The sequence below is a fragment of the Marmota marmota genome, unplaced genomic scaffold, assembly GCF_001458135.2.
Source record: "Marmota marmota marmota unplaced genomic scaffold, marMar, whole genome shotgun sequence".
Lineage (NCBI taxonomy): Eukaryota > Metazoa > Chordata > Mammalia > Rodentia > Sciuridae > Marmota > Marmota marmota.
Genome location: NW_025999853.1, coordinates 24,334,427 through 24,356,830, shown reverse-complemented (window position 1 = coordinate 24,356,830; position 22,404 = coordinate 24,334,427). Strand labels below are relative to the sequence as shown.

The 22,404-nt window shown below is 31.7% G+C and overlaps 1 protein-coding gene across 7 annotated transcripts in view; it reads left to right on the top strand.

Annotated features, from left to right (window-relative positions):
* Nucleotides 1–21,500, top strand: part of LOC107139799 (ALX homeobox protein 1) — a 219,733-nt gene extending 198,233 nt beyond the window's left edge. For 6 of the 7 annotated variants that reach the window (XM_048804423.1, XM_048804414.1, XM_048804427.1 and 3 more), the window contains 3 exons: nt 3,251–3,555; nt 6,475–6,603; nt 20,861–21,500. In XM_048804423.1, the coding sequence (XP_048660380.1) occupies nt 3,251–3,555; nt 6,475–6,603; nt 20,861–21,181 (755 nt within the window). In that variant the 3' untranslated portion in view covers nt 21,182–21,500. Of the gene's footprint in view, nt 1–61; nt 503–3,250; nt 3,556–6,474; nt 6,604–20,860 lie in introns of those variants that run through there. The other variant, XM_015482654.2, reaches the window with a different exon arrangement.
* The last annotated feature ends 904 nt before the right edge of the window (nt 21,501–22,404 follow it).

Genomic DNA, 22,404 nt, shown 5'->3' with positions numbered 1-22,404 from the left:
CCGGGGTGGAGTTAGTCGCCTGCTTATTTTCATATTCATTAGAACTGGGAGGTTGCCCAAGGAGCCCAGCTGAGTTTCAAGATATAAAAGCAACTTCGGGTGCCCCCTTTCCAGCCCGTGTGTATTAAAGGGCTCGAAGTCGGGCAGCTCCCGGCGTCGCAGGGTTGGCTTCCCCTTCCCTCCTCTCTGGCCCTCCCTCCTCCCGCCCACTCGCTCCCTCCCCCAGCGCTCTCCAGCCCCGGCGCCCCGAGAACTCCGAAACAGCCTTCCAGGATTATGGAGTTTCTGAGCGAGAAGTTTGCCCTTAAGAGCCCGCCAAGTAAAAACAGTGACTTTTACATGGGCGCAGGAGGCGCGTTGGAGCACGTTATGGAGACGCTGGACAATGAGTCCTTTTACAGCAAAGCGTCGGCAGGCAAATGCGTGCAGGCCTTTGGGCCCCTGCCGCGAGCCGAACATCACGTGCGCTTGGAGAGGACCTCACCCTGTCAGGACAGCAGCGGTGAGTAGTCAGCGCCCCAGCTCCAGCCCCAGTAGCGGCATCCCTTCGCAAATCTGAAAAGTGGGACCCTTCAGGATAGGCAGAGAGAGAAGGAGAAAGAAAAGAAGGAAAGAGAAAGAGCGAGCTAAGGGAGTCAAGCGTAACTGTGCGCGCTTCAGCAAGCGGCGTTATCGCTGCAGCCGTCTTTTGCTGGGCCAAGGAATTAGAGAACCCGGTTACCTCCACTTGATTCTCATTTCACTGTTGGGTAGCCCAAGTTATAGGTTAGCGCGTCTCTAACCAGGATCCCAGCGTAAACTGATGGGGCGCTAAAGAAAGCGTAATTGAGTCTAGATAGCGCGCTTCCTCTGTGAACCAGCCGCGCTGCTGGCCGGGAGGAGATGAAATCGATCACAGCTCCTTAGAAGACGTCACTGTCCTCTGGGGTGAAAATAAGAGATCTTTGAGCACCTTTAGGTGATAAACTTTTTATTGTCCAAGGCGTGGCGAATTTTTTCATTGTGAGGTTGGGGAGTATTGCTAGATAATTAGATTGTGTGGATTTCTGCTTTTATGCAGCGCAACATATGTAGATTTTTGTTTAATACCAAATCACTTTAGATAGCTTGGGGCAAAAAATCATTGGTGTATAATCTCTTACTCTAGGATTTGTGTTGTCCATTTTTCTGACTCCTTATGAAAAGACTCCTAAGAAGCCTCTCGGAATGCTTCTGGGTGAAATCTTCAACTTTGAATGCCCAAATATCTCAAAGTCAAAATGTTATCAAAACAAACCATCTATCTTTTCTATCTTGTAACCCAATACAAACCTATTATTTCAGATCGCGACAGCTAAAGCACGTTTACAATTCCAAGAGGACTTTTCCTTATCATTGTATATATTCCACAGTTAAGCTGTAAGAAGTGGGTTGCTTTAAAATAACAAACGAATTAAGTGTGAAATATTTATAACAAGTCTCCACCGTCTATTTTATTGGAAGTTCCAAAATCTGGCAAGACACTGGCTTTGTAGAAGAAGCTCATTAACTAAATACTTTGTACCGAAGTTTTAAATAAATCTCATGTTTTACTTATTTTATCCAGTTTGGCGAGCTACTCTTGACTTGTAAGGGTAAAACAAAATTAGAAGCGCAAGTGAGAGAGAAAATAATGGTTGTCATTTCAATCTTCTATTTTAAAGACGTGGAGTTTTTAATACATTAAATTTAAATTATTGACTGTATTTTTGAAATTCTCAGATGTTTACTGAACTTATTTGACTTGACGGGACTTTAATAGTTCTGCAATGTCCGGTGTTGACGGCTAGATGAACTCAATCATTTTTCAAATTGTCGGGAATCCAAAATTAGAAGAGAAATAGGTGATTTTTGATACTTTGCTAACTTTTAACCGAATATCACACTATTAGGATGAATTTTGACAAGAAAGTATTGAGTGAGATGAACACGGGCAGCTTTCTGCTTAATTTAGGAAAGATCCTGTCTTTCTCCTGAGATGCCCTTAGCCACTCCATGGCTTCCCCTCCCCCATCCCTAATTGCCGCAGTTCCTAGTTTAACTCAGTCCATGGAGACAAAACCGTATTGTTCATCAGTCAAGCCCCTTTTTAAAATTTAATTTTATATCACATCTTACTTTGCATAAAAGCTATTAGGAATTAAGTTACATAAGCATTAAAGTCGAATATATTTTCATAATAAGACAGTTCTTAAAATATGAGGAATAATTTAAAAAACAGAAACAAATGAAAAAAGTATGATCATCCTTTGGAAGTTTCTGTTTTGACTGGATTGGTTTTACGTTTTAAAAAATGCCTACCATTTCCTTATGTGCATTCATTGTTATTTTTGTGTGTGGCATCATATGATATATATATTTTTTGTTTTATATTGCATGCATGCAATCAAATCTGAAGAAAATTACTGGAATTAAAATACCACATAACATAATGCCAGATGTCATCCTTTGTAATGTTTTAATAGATGTTTTAATTTCTATGCGTTCATAGAAGAGACAATAAAACTTTGTCCTAAAACACATTACATGAGTTAAACAGAAAAATGGGATATTTAAGAAAGAGCCACAAGATGAGTTTTTAAGGTAAAGATGTATACTTAAATATTATTATTTTCTATACTAAACATTTTAATAAATTGATAGAAATTTTATTTTTTCAATTTAGTAGATTGCTTTTTGAAAGAAATTTAAATTCAGACATGAGTATTCAGTTGAAATATTCAAAATGCCCCATTTAAATCTACAAGCAATAAGTTTTGTGTGGAGGGGAAAATAACGTGTGGAAATAGGTATGTACATATTATTTTAAATTGGAATATATATTTTTTGAACCTTTCAAGTGGCTTAATTATGTTTGAAAAACATACCAAGTTCGGTTCACTTTTCAAAAATCATGGTCACTTTAGGTTTTTCTTTTTTACGTCTAGAGCATCATTCAATTTGATTACATTAACTTGATTATATGTTATATGTATGAACCTTACATTAACCTTATAAAATACAACTGTGGATTCCATAAATTATTAATTCAATGTTCACATTTTAAAATGATTTTTTAAACCTGTTCCACAGCGAATTAATAATTTTAAATAATGTGATCATCCAATTAATACTGGCACAATAAATCATTAACAGAACTACATCCTGATGCTCTAAATGGCTTTGACTTAATTCTTAACATTAAGATGTGCTTGACAATCCTGAGAACTGCTCTTTTCCCCTCTGGATACAGTGAACTATGGGATCGCCAAAGTAGAAGGCCAGCCCCTTCACACCGAACTGAATAGAGCTATGGACAACTGCAGCAATCTCCGGATGTCTCCCGTGAAAGGGATGCCAGAGAAGGGAGAACTGGATGAACTTGGGGATAAATGTGACAGCAACGTGTCTAGCAGTAAAAAGCGGAGACATAGAACCACCTTCACCAGTTTGCAGCTGGAGGAACTGGAGAAGGTCTTTCAGAAAACCCATTACCCGGATGTATACGTCAGAGAACAGCTCGCTCTGAGAACAGAACTCACAGAGGCCAGAGTCCAGGTAGGAGCCAATTGGAGGCCTTGTTGGGGTGGTAATCAAAAGAAGAATAGTTTGAGAATAATTGCATTTTGTCACAAGTGAAGAAACTGATTCTGGAGCTGAAGATATAGAACAATGTAATATATAAGTCCATTAAAAAAAAAAAACAACCCTTTTTACTTGCAAAAAAACTGAAAACTCAAAACATAACAAAACCAGTTATTATACAGGCATATAAATTAATACTTAAAAAGAACATAATTTGATAACATTTCTCTAATTTAAAAACAAATTTTAAAAGTAAAAAACTATAATTATGGCTTTAGGTAATCAATAAATTTGTTTTTCTGTTTTATCAGCCACTGAAATTCCTCTTAGTTTATATACCAAGTACTTGTGAATTATTTTTATAATAGCACACAAATCTAGTTTTTCTTGGAATGGGGTTTTCATAAAAGAAAAAAAATGAAACAATCCCACAAACTTTCAATTCTTATGTGTATATACCATAAGATATTTTCACTGACATAATTAAAGAAATACAAGATAGCTCATTTACCATTTTTTGCTCTCAGTAGTTGTCAATAATGTGTTCTGATTTCTAAAATTTAGATAATTATATAGTTTTTACAGAGTAAATAATGAGTATGTACTTAAAGTGAATTTTTGTATATACTCAGTTATTTCAAATTATCAAAATCAGATGATTCAATGTGCTTAAATTTTTAATAATTTGAAGTAGAAAATTTATACTAAGTGAAAATACTACTACCCTTAGTAGTATTTTTTTTTGCTAGATTTGACATTCTCAAATTACATTTTATTAGTTCCCAAGTAATAAATAAAAGCTTTAAATGAATCAGTAATTCAGGAGAGTGTTTTTTTCCTTTGTGTGTATATTTTTACTTTAATTAATTAGGAAAATACTGTATTCTTCAATTCTGATAAGCCACCATAACGGAAAAATGAACAAATAGTGACAAATTTTGTTCTGAGTGCAGTGAAGTAAACGTAAGTCTCCATACATTGTAAGTCTCCATACATCATTAAAGACAACATCTGGTGGTGCAGGGATAACAAGCAGCAGATTTTTGCTTGAGTTTTTGGAAGTGAATGGTTATTTTATCTTAGTTCAGGAAATAAAAATCTAGAAAGTTGTACTAAAAAAGAATTTTAGAATTGTCAAGTATTAACACGAGGCCTTTATGTGTGTTTTTCGGTTTTGTGTCATATATATTTAAATTAGTTATACTTGTAACCATAGAAAAAGATATTTACATACAGAGTGATCAGCTGGGTGTAATGCATGTTTTCCCCTTAAGTCCTGATTAATTTTTGTCTGAGAACATGTACAGGGAGCCAACCTGAACCTAATTTACTCAGGTTGTTCCCTTTCCTGCTGTTACATTAGAGTGGTAATTAGCACCCATCTTAAGGAGAGCACCAAGGTCTTTTTGAAAATCAGAAAAACAAACCCCCCAAAACCTTCATTACTAAATTCCCTTCATACATTTTTGATGCCCATTTGTAGAGACAGAAAGAAAATGTGATTTGTTTTGTTGCCTCAAGCTCTGGGTATAATGGATAATAGACATTGTACTAAGTAACATACTAAACAAGTATCTTTTTATTTTTATCTTGTTTTAATTGTGAAAACTCTTCAATATGTCATCTTAAATTTCCAATATATACTTGACTATCATATTGTGTATTAACAGGTAGCCAAAATTATGAAGGTATAAAGATATAGAAGATTAGAATTGAGTATGAAAGACAATGTAAAATTTTCAACTAAATTTTACTGAAAGACTTTTGACATTTTGCATTTTTGTGTTTAATTTCCAGTTTCTTAATATTTTATATTTTGCACATAGTAGTGTAAAGAAGATGAAAGAGATTCCTGAAATCTTCTTGTATAATGTCTACTCAAAAATATCAAAGTTTTCCTATTGAATATAATTTATTGTATCTCCCTTGAATACATTAAAATATTAAATGAAGATTTTTTTGAGAGCTAGAAATGTGAATTAAAACATTCTTAGGAAGGTGGTTCATTGGATAAATATTTCTAATATATAATTAGAGAAATTATGGAAGATGTAGGCCACACTAACTTACTGGAATTCTTGACACTTGGTTCTGTCCACCCTATTTATTTTATTATTTATATTACCTGTAAGTGTTTTAAATTAGAGGTATGATTGTGAAAATATTCGAGCATTTTCTATAAGGAAAAATAAATGGTATACTTTATGTAATAAGTACATTTATGTATTTTAAAATGACATTTCAATTTTACATGATTATATTTTACCTATAGTCCTTACCATATTCAATGTAATGTCTTCTGTTTTTCTATTTCTAAATATTTAAGACATTTCCACTAAAGCTGTATATTTTATATGCAATCTTTGTTTAATTTTTATAATATTATCTAAATATAGGTACATCCCAGAACAATCTTCATTTTGTGATATGTTTTTAAGATAATTTTAAATAGATATTTATTTGGTCATAGATTGGCTGAGTTTATGTTGTTGCATTCCCCAAACTAAAAAGCTATGATTATCTCCCAGACTTTAATATTCTCTTGGAAGCAGATTATCCATGATAATGTTGAAACAAAGAATCTTCAGGATCATATATAATCTAATCCCTTTTCATTTTCTAGAGATTATACAATGAAATACGTTAGAGGCACTAACATATCAAATAAATTTGCTGAAATCCTAATGGCTCTTTTTATTAAATTTTATTTCGTCACCCACACACTACTTATCACATCAGGGTATGAGAGAAAGTATCCTTCTGTGACATAAGAAATTCTTTTCTTAGTGATTTTATTGATGTGGTTTTCCTTTCTGGTTTGAAATCTTTTAATAGCAAATTTGCTTTATCAAATATTCCTTATATGAAATTTCACTTTTTTAAAAAAACTAGGTTTGGTTTCAAAATCGAAGGGCCAAGTGGAGAAAAAGGGAACGTTATGGCCAAATACAACAAGCTAAAAGCCATTTTGCTGCGACCTACGATATATCAGTTTTGCCAAGAACTGACAGCTACCCACAGGTATGGTAAATTACAGTTTGCTGATCAAGAAAAGTAGATGTTATAAATTCTTCAAAAGGTGAGCATAGGTTTTATTATACCTAATGCAATAGTCAATAATGACAGTTCAATTTCTAGTTAACCTTTTTCATATTTGTTAAAATTTGTTTTTATTAAAAGATTTATTTTGTGATTATTTTCTTTCAGCCATTCACATAAAAATATTACATGATCTCTTCCTTATGGATTTTTTTATACACTAATAAATGAAATATTGTTTCATTGAAGAAGCCTCTAAATTGTATCTACATTTAAGTATTCAGGCTTTCTTCCTTTGCTAATTTTTAAAAACAATAGTGTTGCCCTCAGGGTGGCTACTGTTTCATGGACTGTGTTGAAACCTGGTGTCAAATGTGGCCTTTAATTCCTTTATTCTACTTAAAAATCTCTCTTCTATGTTTTTTTTTTCAGATTTGATATTTTTAATTGTGTCAAGGACACATGTGATCCTTATGACTTATAAATATAATTTTCAGAAATTAACCATGAATAGGAAATCTTGCTTTCATCGTGGGATATCTTTTACATTATTTCAAAAGCATTAGTAATTCTTTTTCTTCTTATTTTCCTTTTAATTAAGAGTATATTTTCTTTTTTCATACCTTGTGATATATATACTTGTAAATGTATTTCATATTTCTAGTGTATTTCATATTATATTATTTTCCCTGATACTGAATAGTGATATTCAGAACTGTATTTTGATATATGATAAGGATCATGCATATTATAAGGAAGAGGCAATGCTTTTATTTCATTACTTGGTGATATGAATCCTAAAGGACCTCTGTGGAAAAATGACACATATGCAAAAGGGACACTGTGACAGTTAAGTGACTAGGTCATCCAGCCATTTATGGAAGGGTTTTCATTTCCTATAAAGGTCAATTCATACCCTGTGAGTGTGAATTCAATCCTTTAATGTGCCTTCCTAGTGTTCTTGTCTTTTATGTTCCTAAAAACCCATTTTGGGAACTTCACTCCTCCAGACCAATTCACCAAATTTACTAAAGTAATACTGCATGTTAAAAAAGCCTCAGAGAGCACCTTGTTCAAAATCCTCATTTTAAAAGAGTAACAGACCAAGTTGAGTTAAGGAATTGGTCTATGATTGCACCAGTGGCTCTTTCAGGGGCAGTGTCTAAAGAGCTGCTATATAGCTCAACTGTCCAAGCACTGTGGAAACCAATGTACATATCCCATGCCAGTCAAAAGAAGTGTCTTCTTTCTGTTTTACAATTTATCTTAAAGCATAAGTATACTTCTGGTTACTTATCATCATAAGGCTAGGGAAATTTTGTTCACCACACATTGTGTGTCTTAGTTGAGTTTGAAACAAAATAAATGCTCTGTGCGTGTTTCTCCTTTGGGCCACAAGCTCCATGAAGACAGGGATTGTAGCATCTTACAGTTAACACCACAGTGACCCTCATCCTATGTCCAGGCACTGTTCTAAACAAGTCACATTAACTTATTTAATCCTCCCAACAACCTTATGGGATAGGTGTTAATCAAATATCTGTTTCTCAGTTGAGGAAACTGAGGCACAGAGAGGGGAGGTATTAACTCACTTTCACTAGTGATGAACCCCAGATGTGACCAGAACAACCTTGCCTGCCAAGAGCAAGATCTTAACCCATACACTAGACTGTTTCTCCCAGTGAATATATTTGAATGTTTGATGATTAATAAATTTATACCAAAAAAGCCTAAGGCTTGAATTGCATTGTTCAAGTCTGAAATTTAGTTCAAAGGAGCAGGAAATGTATCCACAACCAGTGAAATAATAAAAAGGAAAATTCAGATGGACCTTATTGTTTTTAAGAAACTATGAACTCTTATCAAATGGACTTTAAACAGTCTTAATGTTTATTGCACAACACTTGACTGATAGACCTTTTTTTTCCTTTTTACTGCATCTTATTCTTTCAATCTTTATTCCTTTACTTTTAAATCCCATTTCTATTTTTCACTTCTTAGCTGTTTGTTGGTTGCTTTATCTCTGATTCCTTTCTTTGATGTTTTATAAAGCATTTAGAGTAAAATCTGCCACAAATTAAAATGTGTATAAGGGCTTAATATACTCTGACTGGTCATCCCTTTTTATTGGATATTTTCTCATGTGTTATTGTGCTTCAGAGTTTTAGATATCAATTAATAATTTAAGGTAACCTAGTAGCTAAGGAAAGAAAGGAAATGGTACATCAAATTATACACTTGATAGTATTTTTTTTACTCCATCAGGGATTAATTGAAAAATTTCTGGGCACAAATCATGGGAATTTTGTAACAATTATTCTCCTGTGTCTTCTCCATACTTTGTTGATGTTGGTTGTACCAAAGTATGGGAACACAGAGAAATTATGTTGAATTTGTTTTGATAGTAGAATTCATGAATAATAATAAAAAGGATAGCTGCAAAATTCGTACTATACTCTTGTATTGGTAAGTCACTTTGTGTTTGGTTGTCAAAAATTCTGAAACGAACTACATGTACCTCCTCTGTATAGATTTTGGATAAATCTAGGGGACATTTCTCTTTAAGGTAAAAGTACATGGTAGACTATTTAGTTTAGTTGAAAAAAAAAATAATGATGTCAAGCTTCAGCCTACAGGATTTTTTTTTAATCATTAGGCTTGAAAATAGAAACATAATGGGAGAAATAGGAATGGAAATAGAATCCAACAACTCAATGCAATTAGACATTGAATTTGGTTACTGTTACTAATTACAGAAAAAAAAATTATTAACTGCAGAAAAGTTGGAAACTAGAAAATGTTGAAGGCAGCACAGAAATAAAAAATTAACAATTTGGCTGGAAAGCAAAAACATACACAGAAATACATGAAAAACAGAGATGGTTTAGAAAATGTTCTCCTCAAGCCTGCTCAGTGTGGATAATCATTGTATCCAATGTACAGACTTCTATATATAACATGTAATGTGTTTATTTATGAATAGTAATGAATGCTTACTAAAATGTTTTAAATGCTTTGTTTCAAATGGTTTTTATTACACTGCAGTAACAAAAGCCATAGCAGTAAAAATAGTAAAAATTGGGGGCTTATTTTAAGACAGGAACTGTGCATCCTTATTAAGGCCATTAACTCATTTAATTTGAAGCCAGATTTTCTGAATTCAGAAGTCCAGGGCTCTTTTGCCACATTATCTTCTTAATTCAGCAACTGAATGGAATTGTTCAATTTTGACCCTAAGACATTGCATCACTTTGGAAACCAAAAATGCTTTCATTTAAAAAAATACATAAGATGATGATTTAAACTATTTAAAAAGTCTTGACACTGACACCTGTTAGACTCTTTTTGGTATTTTTCTTAGGCCTGCTATCTATTGACAGTGAATAAATAAGAAAATGAGAGTTGTGGCATCCACAGTAATGAACTTTGAGGTAGTATATTTTTATGTAATGAGTATGTTAGTTGAATAAAGAAAAGTTCTTTATTTTGACCCACACTATCAATTACCATTTGACAGCATTAGCTAAATTAAAATATCTGATGTTGTTCCAGTTGTATCATTTTTAAAAACATTGTCATTGTTTGTGCTGAGTCTGTCTCCTTTATCTTAAATTCCCTTCCATTCATCTAAACCGTAGTTATATCTTGAAGCTTCTACATCCTCTCTCCATCAGCACATCATTTTCTCATGGGTTCTGTGGTGGGTTGTATAAAAGGTCTCTCCCCTATTTACAATGTAAAGTATTAAAATATGAACAACTTCTTATCACCTTTGTATCACTATATTATCAAGTAAGTTACTCAGTCACTGAATAGAAATAAACTTAAGTACTGACTTACTTCAATAGTTCTTTGGTAGTACCTTATTTAAAAAGTAATCAATTTTCAATGAAATAGCTTGTTTTTGAATCTCTGTTAGTAACCAGCACTATGGTCTTAAGCAATTAAATTTCCCTCAATTTTCTTCTCTAACAGACTAGCCAGGTTTTGCAGATCCCTTTCAGCTTAGCTTTTTCTCTTCCAACATTATTTGTATTTATTAACAGATATTTGGTAGGTACTGGTTTGGGCATAATGGAATGTTTGCATTATAGACAGATAATAAACTAGGTAATGTTTGTATTAAATTCTGAAAGCACTGCTTGGTGCAAACTAATCAGAGACCAAAATAATGTTGACCTTGAATTTAATAAGCAAGCAAGGATATATCAACTTTAAAATCAAAGCATTTTAAAGTTAATTTTTTTGGTGAATTAAATATTCTTGAATGTTTTCTGGAAGCTTGTAGCCAACCTTCATTCTTACAGGTAATGTTCTTTTCATGCTGTTGATTTGGTTTGGATTATATGAGCATCAGCTTGATTATGTACTAGCTAGATGACTTGGATCAGTCCCTTGATTTCCTAGCTCTTCAGATTTCTTATTTTTCAAATGGAGCTATTGTTGGTATTAGTGTTGGAGGTGTTGGTAATGTAGATGATGAGGAGGCCATTAACTCATTTAATTTGAAGCCAGATTTTCTGAATTCAGAAATTTGTCACTAATATTTATTTTGTTAATTGTGAGGATTAAATAGATTTCTGAATTGAAAAACCCTGTGTTTACAGTCTATAGAGCTGAATTTAAGAACTTGAGGAGAGCTAGGGGTTTAATGTAAGGATTATGAACATCAGTTAGGGAGTCTTTGGTTCAAACCTAACTTTGCCACTTTATAGCTTTCAGACCTCTGGCAAATGAATTAACAAATAGGAACATTTTTCCTTATTTATAAAATTAGGAAAAAGTTTATGTAGTGTATGTGAGTGTTGTACATAATAGTTGATGCAAGTCCTCAGAACATTGTATGGTATATAGTAAGTTCTTGATAAATGTGGAGATTACATAGTATCCATTAGCCAATTTTAATTTTGTTCTAAAGTTCTTACCTCTCATTTGAGTGTTCTCTCATGCTGTAGCATTTAAGCTAATCTAAGCTGTGAATAAATTTAATTTTTAAGGATCTAGGGAAAGATCACATTCAGTTAAATATACTTTGCACTTTAAATTAGGAAAACAAAATAGTCACTTTAGGATTTCAGGTGTATTTTCTGTTCACCAGAATAATTTTCTTAGAAAGAAAATATTTTTAATCAAAGTTTTCAGAAGAAAGGTTGAAGTTTTTTTCCTCACCTAAATTATGAAGGAAGTCTTACTTAGTCTATATTGAGAATCATCACTAAATACATGTTTATAAATGTGTAGAGACCCACACAATATCTTCAAACCTGTGGTTATAATGATGCATTATAAAAATATGCCACTGGAAACCTGAACAATACCAAGACGTGGATTCAAATTATAGGTAATTTGTTGTCATTGGAATAATTGAAAACAGATTAAAGCTACATAGTGTTCCTAGTTTAAGAAATTCTATTTCACATACTGTAATTAAATAATTTTCTTAAATGAAAATGTAAAGTTTAATTTAATGGTGATTCTGAGATAATTATTCCTCCCTCTTTTTCCCCTTCACTAGTTTCTCTTCTAATCTTAAAAGTTTACTTCACTTAAACTGAACAAGAAATAGGAAACGTTTATCTCTAGCCATTGTGGTATAGCAATTTAGTGACATTTGGAGCAATTCTTTCCTTTGAAGAAAATATCATATTTTTATCAGATATTTCTATTTTTCCCCAAGTACTCAAAATAAACAATCCAAAATTGTTAAAATGTTAATAATATAGCTGTAATTAATACCTCGAATAATGAATGTTTGTATGTCTATGAAACAACCAATGAGAAGGTCATATAATTCTATAGCAAAAAATTCTCTTAAAGTAAGTGAAGGGAGAAAAATGTTGCCTTCATGAGGTCAACAAATTATATTGATATTGCACAATTTGTCACTAATTATAAATATAAATATTTAAAGTCATAGAAAAAATGATATTCTATATTACTCAATAAATTTAGTTTTCACAATAGGTAAAACTGTTGATTTGATTAAATGTACGATATATATCTTATATAAGTATACAATATTTCTTTGGTAGTATCTACTAGGTAAGAGTGCAACTAGTAGCAGTAAATATCTTTAAAAATTTTTATTGAAATATATAATATAAAAATTTTAAAGAGATAAACAATATCATCATAAAGAAGTGAAGTACATTTGTCTTTTGGATTATGAAGATAGTTACACTTATTTTTTGAAAAGAATGTAACATTTTAATTTAGTATGATTTAATGAGTCCATGACAAAGTTTTTGTTGTTTTTATAGGTAATCACTGTTAACCCATTGAATTTAACTAAATTTGTCACACACATTTTTTAAGAGAAAATTAAACCAATGAATTGTGTATATTACCAAAACAAATAAGAAAAGGTATAAAACTAAATTACCTCAGAATGCCATCAGCAACTTATATATATAAAACCTATTTCATAGGAAAATAGAGAAGAATATGGTGGAAAATAAAGTCAGCAAAGAGTGGCAACTCTATGAGAACAGATCTGTGGGTTCAAATCTATAATTCATACACTTATTGTCAGTGCAAACCTTACATTATATTTTAATCCAGATTTTTATGTATGCCATATTAATATTTATTTTCATTTTTATTTTTTGAGATAAGTTCTGCTATGTAGTTCAAGCTGTTCTGAACTTATTTATTAAGCTTCATGTTTGCCTAGATTTTCTTTTTTATTATATATCATGGATATTAAATAGGTTAAAGTTTGTATAAATTCACAGTTGATTTTTAAAACCACAAAAATAAAATTACAATTTGTTAACTGTATAAATCCAAGATGATTGAAATCAGTTTGACTCAGGATTTTAACTCAAACTGATGAATGATTTAAAGTGGGTATTTCTAAAATTAAAAATATCCTATGCAATTTCAGAATTTGCATATTTGATTTATATTGTTAGTTTTAAATGTACCAGAAAAACATTATTCACAAATTTACATTTTTATCTTTATTATAATTATGAATTTATTTTATTAGGTTAATGGTGTCATTACAATGAATCAAACACTGACAAATCAATAATAGTAGCATGAATACATTAAAATATATGAAAAATAGTGTAAGGGATGGCTGCAAAATACTCCATAGAATATTGTTGCTTGAGAATAATAAAATAGCCCTCCTTATTTTATTTCCTCCTTAGATGAATTGATTTGAAAAGGTGCATTTTAAAAACATGAGGTGAGATTGCCCATAAATAATTGTTAATGATCACAATTAGTATAACAGTTCAGAATCAGTGCAACTCTAAAGGAAAAGGTACAAATGTCCTTAATGTTCTTACATCTTTGACTTGGAGCATCTTTTAAATATTATTTGAACAATAAAAAATTAAACACATTCCTATGAAGTTATTTTGAAATTTTTAGGCAGTAACATTTTTTATGTAACTTAGAGCTTTTGTTTGAATTAACAGAACAGATAAAATTTTATCTGTTCTGATAAGCAGTTATCTTATATTATCAGTCTCCTATGCCTACTATATCTAATAGTTATTTTTTAAAATGAAAATGGCATTCTTATTCCAAGTCCCTGTACACATTTTTAAGATGGAATTTTGTTAAAAATGAAATTTAACAGGTTAATTTATACTTAATAATATGATCTTTTTCTAATGAATAAATAATTTAAAAGCATTTCAGTTTTGTAATACTACATACTTAAAAATATGTCTTGGGAAATTTTGAAATTGATTCCAAAATATCCTTTTACTTCATATATCATCTTAGACATTTTTGATAAAAATTAGACCTCATAAATAGGTACTGATGAGATACCCTCATTTTTATCTCAAGTAGTAGCTAAAAAACATACTCTCCTTTCAATAATTAATTCAAGTTTGGATTTGTTTTTCCAGGCACATCTAGAATATGTTAGTCATTGATAGAAAATTCACTATTTAGAGATATATTCTTTCTTCTTGCCACTAACTTATTGATACAATAATTAGAAAAGTTAATGGGAACCTGAAGTTAGCCAACAGCTAAAATTATTTGCAAGTTTCTAAGCATATGACTCATTAATATTTTGTCACCCTCAAATTTATAGGAAAAGATGTGTTAATAAAGTATGGAATTGTTTCTTTAGAAATTCTTCTGTAGAAATTGATGTTTTCATTTTAAGAGGTCATATGAATAAATTACATATTGATAATGTGCTAATAAATTTATATAGTAATCATTAAAATATGCATAGTAGTCAATAAATATAAATATTCTGTCAAAGAGGAAAAATCAAAAGGAACTTTTGGGTTAGTGTATAAAAGGTATTCTTCTAACATCATCACAAATACCTCTTTGTAAGCCCCTCATTACTGTCTTTTAGAACAAGCTTTAATATGAGTCCCTCAGGGAAGTGTGTGAGTTTTTGATGTCAGAGTAGCATGAATGTTCACATGATGAGTGTGTGCACGCGTGAGTGTGTGTGTGTGTGTGTGTGTGTGCGCGCCTGTAAATATTATAGATGTTAGTGGCAGGAAGTAGGTGTAGTCTTGTTTGCAGAGAAGTAGGACTAAACTTACTTTAGTAGAAAAATATTATTAATTAGTTGTTTTGGAGATTCTTAAAAGTAAGAGAAAGTTGTTACTTAATTATTTTCATGTTCAGTATTTCAATTAAATTCGAAAGGCCTGTATCTCCTGAATAGTTCTCTCATTAGAAAACAGAATAGAAAATGCATTTGTGAAGCTGATTTTTGTTTAGACCATGCTACTGTGTAGTTAAGAAAAAGACTAACAACCTTGTGTTTATTTTAAAAGTTTTTAAAAATATATTAAAGATTACTTACTACAATAAATTAAGCAAATGTATTAGAAATATGCATCACATTCTATATGATAAGATCTGTTTTGCAGTTTTAATTGCGAAGAATCTATCTAAATCAAGTTGCTAAGGTGAATGAGCCATGCAATTTCCTATCCATGATTTACCATAATACTTCACTTCATTCATTACAAGTGTATATCTGTAGTGAAAAAGTCTTAATATGTAGGTATATATTTATTTACCCCTCTCCTTCTCTATTGCTTCTAATCTCTTGGAAGAAAAACAAATGCTAAGTGAATTCAGTTCCAGTTTGGGAAGAATTAGACAAAACTGCAACTTTCCTTCATAATTCCAAAGTCATGGGCTAATTAAGTGTTAACTTTTTATTTGATTAGGAAAACATTCAGGGGCAAATGTTCAAAGTGGAGTGGAATTAAGTCAGCAGAACTTCCATTCATGCTAATGGGAGGCATTTGGCTAAGATCCCTGAACAGTTCTTTGAAAGTGCCCCTAGAATTTTCAAAAAATGTTGTGGGGCACATTAAAACATGGAGTGTTTTTAGTTTCTCCACTCCTTTTAAACACAATAAAGAAAAAAAAAATAAAGGCCTTCATTTAAAAAAAAAAAACTCAAATAGGGTGTGAGCATTATTTAATAGTGTTTCTGGTTGGAAAGCCCTGAATATTGTACAGTTTGAGAGTCCTACCAAAAAAAAAAAATACTCCCAAAATAATTTGGTACTGGGTACTGTCATTGTAATGTCAACAAAATAGCCCCCCCCCGCCAAAGAAGACTTTATCCTATATAGAAAGAAAAAAAAAAGAATTTTTTGCTCCAAAATGTAATAACAGATATAGTATTTCTTTTCTTTATTTCTTTTTTCTTTTTTTCCTTTTGTTGGTATTGGACATCAAACCAAGGGCCTCACATATGCTAGGCAAGCACTCTACCACTGAGCTACACTTCCAGTCCTTAGTATTTCTTTTAATGAGTCAAAGGGAGGGATTTTATGGGCTTCTGTTGACAAATAGGTAATAAGCCTTTTAACTAATGCAACTTGTAGATGCCAGCACACAGTTTAAAATTGAAACCTATATAAGAATAGAATTGGTATATGGATGGAGGAGAGTGGAACGAGCCTACCTTGACAGCAGTAGATTTAATCAAGTATAACTTTGTTGTTTAGTCAAAGATTGCCTTCAAACCAGGTGAGGGGGGCACAGGCCTATAATCCCAGCAGCTTGGGAGGCTGAGACAGAAAGATCTCGAATTCAAAGCCAGCCTCAGCAAAAGCAAGGCGCTAAGCAACTCAGTGATAACCTGTCCCTAAATAAAATACACAATAGGGCTGGGGATGTGGCTCAGTTGTTGAGTGCCCCTGAATTCAATTCCTGGTACACAAAAAAAAAAAAAATGCCTTCAGATTTTACCACGAGTAGATGGTCTACAGAAAAAATGATATCTGCCCTACAGAGGCCAGACAATACCTAGGATATGATCCTCTGTTGTAAACGCCATGCATTGTTAAGCATGGAGGTTGTTGGAAACTCAGGTGAACAGAGTAACACCACAAGAATGGCACAGAATTTAAAAGCCAGGTCATATGAAGAAAATTAAAAGGACTGGAGATATTATCTGGAGGAGAGATGGAGATTGTGTCATAATTGCCTGATGACATTTTAAGATTTTCACATGTAAGAGATTGAATACTTATTCTTTATTATTTCAGGAAGCATAAATAGAAGCTATAAGTAGAGGAAGATAGCTTACCTTACAGAGCTCTCCGAAAGATGGATTTTTATTTTTAAGCAGCAGAGTTTTTTTATTACAGGAAATGAACAAAATTAAAGGTATATGGAGAATCTTTGCATCTGGGAAGAAACTGGACTATGGTAGTGTTTCTTAATTTCAATTGATTTTTAGAATCGCATCGTGTTGTTTTTATTACCATTATTTTAATACAGATACCCTGAACTGATAACCCCATGCTAATGATTCAGAATTTCCAGGGAAATGCATCTGAGATAGAGGATACATTTTAATAGAAGAAATAAAAAACTTTCTAGGTAAAATATAGTTATCAAAGTCTAGGAATGTAAATATGATTTCTGTTAAGCTGATGGAGTATGGTGACTTTAGAGTTCAATCATGAAACAAAATTTAGGTATATTAGTATAAATTATTCATAAAATTTTGATTCTATCTGCAAAATGGATCTACCCACATTTAATTTTATTAGGAATTTTCAGCCATTCCATACATTTTATTAAGGATGTATTATAGTGTATCAGAACACAGGATGGAAGAAACAAATATGATCAACAACCATGGGGTTTGCTTTCATAGTACAGCCTATGGACCACTACCAAGTTGAGATTATGAATAGGTAAATAAGCAATTGCACCTTATAAACTATTTATGTAATTATAGCATTTCTTCAGATTTCCTGGGTTCAGATTTGACCACCTTTGGAGTTATGCAGTTTTGAGTGAGAGTCTTTGACTCTCCATTCTATAGCTGTAGTAATTTCTACAAAATGGGGATAGTAAAATCACCTATCTTTTAATGTGTTGAAACAATTAAAAGAGCCCATAGTCTAACCCTGGCACATGGTGATTAATTGATGACCATTAGCTATCATGTGCATGATTCTGATCTTCACCATCAAATGTTTTAACATCCAGAAGGAGTGTTTCAGAGGAAATGAAATTACAAGACACTGGAGATAATTATCTTTTGTGATGTTCATCTAAACTATTGATACGGAAACCTACTAGGTCCTCAAAATTAAGACATGCCAGAAGTTTAAAAATTAAAATCAGACTGACAGGCTGGAGTGGGGAGGAAAGAGAAAGACATCATGAAAACAAACTATATCAGGAAAAATGTGTGAGCATATCTCTACCCATATGAAAAAATGGAAAGTTATTCAAAATATTTGGGTATCTTCTGAAGCCCAACTAAAACATTACTATGATAATTTGCTTTATCAATTTGCTCTGCTCAGAAGACAACTATGTGTTAGAAATTCTTTCATCAGAAGAGTTTAACATGCTTGATCATGTCCAGATAAGAAGTTCTGATCAAAATAAAACTATTTTTCTCTACTTTGTTTCAGTATAATAGACTTTATAGCATTTTCCCCCCAATTTACAGGTAGACTAATGTTCATTTTTAACATTAGTTAAAAAGAAAATGGTGCTTTAATTTACATTTGTGGATTACCTTTCTTGCTTTATCCTTCTTATTCTTACTTTTGTAAACATATTTTTGCATATGTGGGATATAAGTAGATTATTTTAACAAATTCTAGCAATATTATGTATGAACTAAGAAATTCTTTAACAAAATGTAGGCCATTTCTCTCTATCACTATCTTGCTTTTCTTTTGGTTTTACAAAAATATGCCAACAAGTTAACTTTCTTTCTGAAAGCTCTTTGTCAGACATGTGACTGTGGTTTTTGCAGTGTAGTACAATGTTTGATTGAATGTCAGAGAAAAATCACCCAGATTAAGTTAGAAGGGTTAGTTTGACAGAGTAATGACAATAACAGCCCTCTTGTTGGTTTGAGATACATAACTCAGCAGTCCCTGGCACCAATAATTATATTTCAGCCAAAGTTAAATACATATAATAGAGTAAGCCAAAAGTAAAACAGCATAGCCTATTATGCTTTAAGAATTAATTAAATGTACAAATCATTATATATATGTCTAGATATAGGTAAATCTAGATATAGATAAAGAGATATTTCCTCTTAATATGTTTATATTTCATTTCTATATTTATATTTCTATATTTTTATTTATATTTTATGTTAATATATAAATCTGTCATATATAAAAATATTAGCATATAAAGAATATATTACATATATGTATTATATATACTATTTTTCAAACAATACAGAAATAAACATATTGCCAATCAGTGAAGTACTTGGCTAACAATTGAAATTAGTTGTTCAGGTTTTCTATTATGTTTTAAAACCTGGCTAAGCCACCCTTTCTTGAGTAACAGAGTAACTTCTCTATCAATTTGATCCACAAGATTTATGAGCATATATTCTGATATTAATTGAAGGCAAATTGTTATAGAAAATACAATTCAAGATTAGGTTTGAATTGTAACTAATTAATTGTCATAACTGTAATACAAATAGAATTGTAATACAATTAAAGACTACACCAGAGATTATATGTAGTTGCCTGAATCTTCATGGAAAAATATGTAAAAGAAAACCTTGTGAATATGTTGAAATCATTGCTGATTCTATCCTTATTATCTTGACTTTAAACAAATAAGAAAGCTAGATAGGATGGACATGTATATTGCTGTTGCATTTAGTTCAAATGTACTATAATCATGTTGCAGAAAGCATACAATTTGAGTTCACCTTCAAAGACTGTATCTCTCTATATTGCTAGACCATGTAACATTTTCTCTGGTTCCTGCCATTTTTCATGATTTTCTGTGTGTTTTTCTGTAATGTAGGTGATCAGTTTTCTTACTGTTTAAAGTTCTTGTTTGTTTTAGATTGAGATACTTCCTATTCAAAATTCTTATTTTATTTAGTGTTTCTTTTACATGTTAACACTTTTAGAGAAATTATGCTTGTGGGTAATAGTATATTGAATACTTTCATTAGAGATTTAACATGAACTGTGAATCTTTGTTGCAAACTATAAAAGAGTTTTCAATCTTATATTTGAGGTATATACTACTTCAATTATACTCATATGATCTTTTTCTTAATATTTACATCATTTTTTCATTTATGTTTTTCATTCTATTACCTGGTAATGATCTATGTTTTAGAATTTTAAGTTTGTTTTTCTTGTCACATGTCTGTTTTAAATTTATTATATCAATTATAAATAATTGAAAAAATGTTAAAAATACATATTTCTCAATTTCTCAGAGCTATTTATTCAATCCTATAGAATACATGATTAGAGGGCAAACACTTTCCATAATGAATTTGATCAAAACTATTTTTACAGACCTAACAGTAGAACATCAGCAATGGTTTCTAACAAAAACTGCCACAGGAGTCCAACTTCAGAACCTGAAAAATTATGCAATTCTGTCATTTTGTTGAGAAAGATGAAAACTGTCTTTAAATTTAAAAGTATATTTTAAATCATGAATCCTGAGTAAATCTTCCATATGCATTTAAAAACCATGACTACGAAAAGAATGCTTAAGAGATTGACAGTTTTGAGAATATTTTATGTGGTCTAGTATGTGGGTTATGGTAATCTATTATAGTAAATAAACTAGAAGAATCTCTCAAATAATTATTTTTCAGTTATTATTATTATTATTAGGACTATAGTAACAGATGACTTAATAGGGGCAAATAATGAATAGTTAACCAAACTTAGTAAATGTAATTTAAGAAAGTGAACAAAAGTGAGAAAGTATGAATGTAATATTTATTTCTTATATTTTCCAGATTCAGAACAATTTGTGGGCAGGAAATGCAAGTGGTGGTTCTGTGGTTACTTCGTGCATGTTACCACGTGATACTTCCTCCTGTATGACACCTTACTCTCACTCGCCTCGGACAGACTCCAGTTACACTGGGTTTTCAAACCATCAGAATCAGTTCAGCCATGTGCCCCTCAACAATTTTTTCACTGACTCTCTTCTTACTGGGGCTACCAATGGACATGCATTTGAAACAAAGCCAGAGTTTGAAAGGAGGTCTTCCAGTATTGCTGTTCTTCGAATGAAAGCCAAGGAGCACACTGCCAATATTTCATGGGCCATGTAACATAACAGTACTCTTTTATTTTTCTTTTAATAGCAAGGTAAAATATTCTTATTTCTCGTATTTAAAGGATGCCACAATAAGCTGCTGTGTGTGGAATTGCTAAAGGTCAAGATATACAGTGAGACCAGCTTAAATGAATAGTTGTTATTATTTAACATTAAAATCTAAGAATGAACCTCTGAAAAAACTAAATAGGTTTACCATGCACCAGTCTCCACAAATGCTTTTTTAGTAGTAAGTTTTTTTTTCTTCCCCCTATTGTACAAGTTGATGAAATATGGTCATGCAGTTTCTTAAAAGAATAAATGTATTAAACAAATTCCTCTGTTATAGATTGATTTATGTTAGTTCTGTATAACAAGAAATCCCTTGTAAAATAATACCTGATAAAGGAGGAAATGCACTGGGGAAAATGTCAAGATACCAAAGCTGTCAGGTAAATATTGAACCAGGGTGTTTTGGGGAGTTAACTGCTATTTCTCCCTCTCTGGCTTCGAGAAGCAAATGGGCATATCCCTTGTTGCTGAGAATTAATCTTCAAACCTCAAAGACTTTTTAAATTCTTTTTTATAATCTCTTGATGTTTTAGTGAATTTCCAACCAAAAAAAAAAAAAAACTCTTCTGAAATAATCAGCATTTTCATGAAATATTTGGTCATAGTTTTCTGAAACCATGTGGCTAAAGGTGATAACTGAAATATTCTGGTATGATTTAAAATAGAGTCATGAGGAAAGTTTTTATAAATGCCACTTTTTAATGAAAAAGCCAGCATGAACTCAGTCCCGTTGTAATCACAAACAAGGGGGGAAAATCTACCAAATGCACCATTGTTTTTAGACTAAAATTGTGTTGATTGCACAGCACATACAAACATCTAGTAAATACATTAGAATTACATTTTCTGTTAAATTTATTTCAGTTATATTTATTTTGTAGATGTGTGCATGCTTATATTGTGTGTGTGTGTGTGTGTGTGTGTGTGTGTGTGTGTGTTGTTTCTTTAGGCACTATGCCTTAAATATTTTTTGCTACTCTATGTTTTTGCACAGAGAATTAAAATATAAGAAGACTAAAATTTCTGGTGAAAAAGAAAAGAAGAAAAATACATTGCATCTGGAAAATTGCTAACCCCTTTGATTTACTTCTCCTCCCTTTCCCCTGTCACATTCCAAGCTTTTTCAGATGAGTGAAATGTCAGCCTCCTTGAAAGACTCTTAAGTTC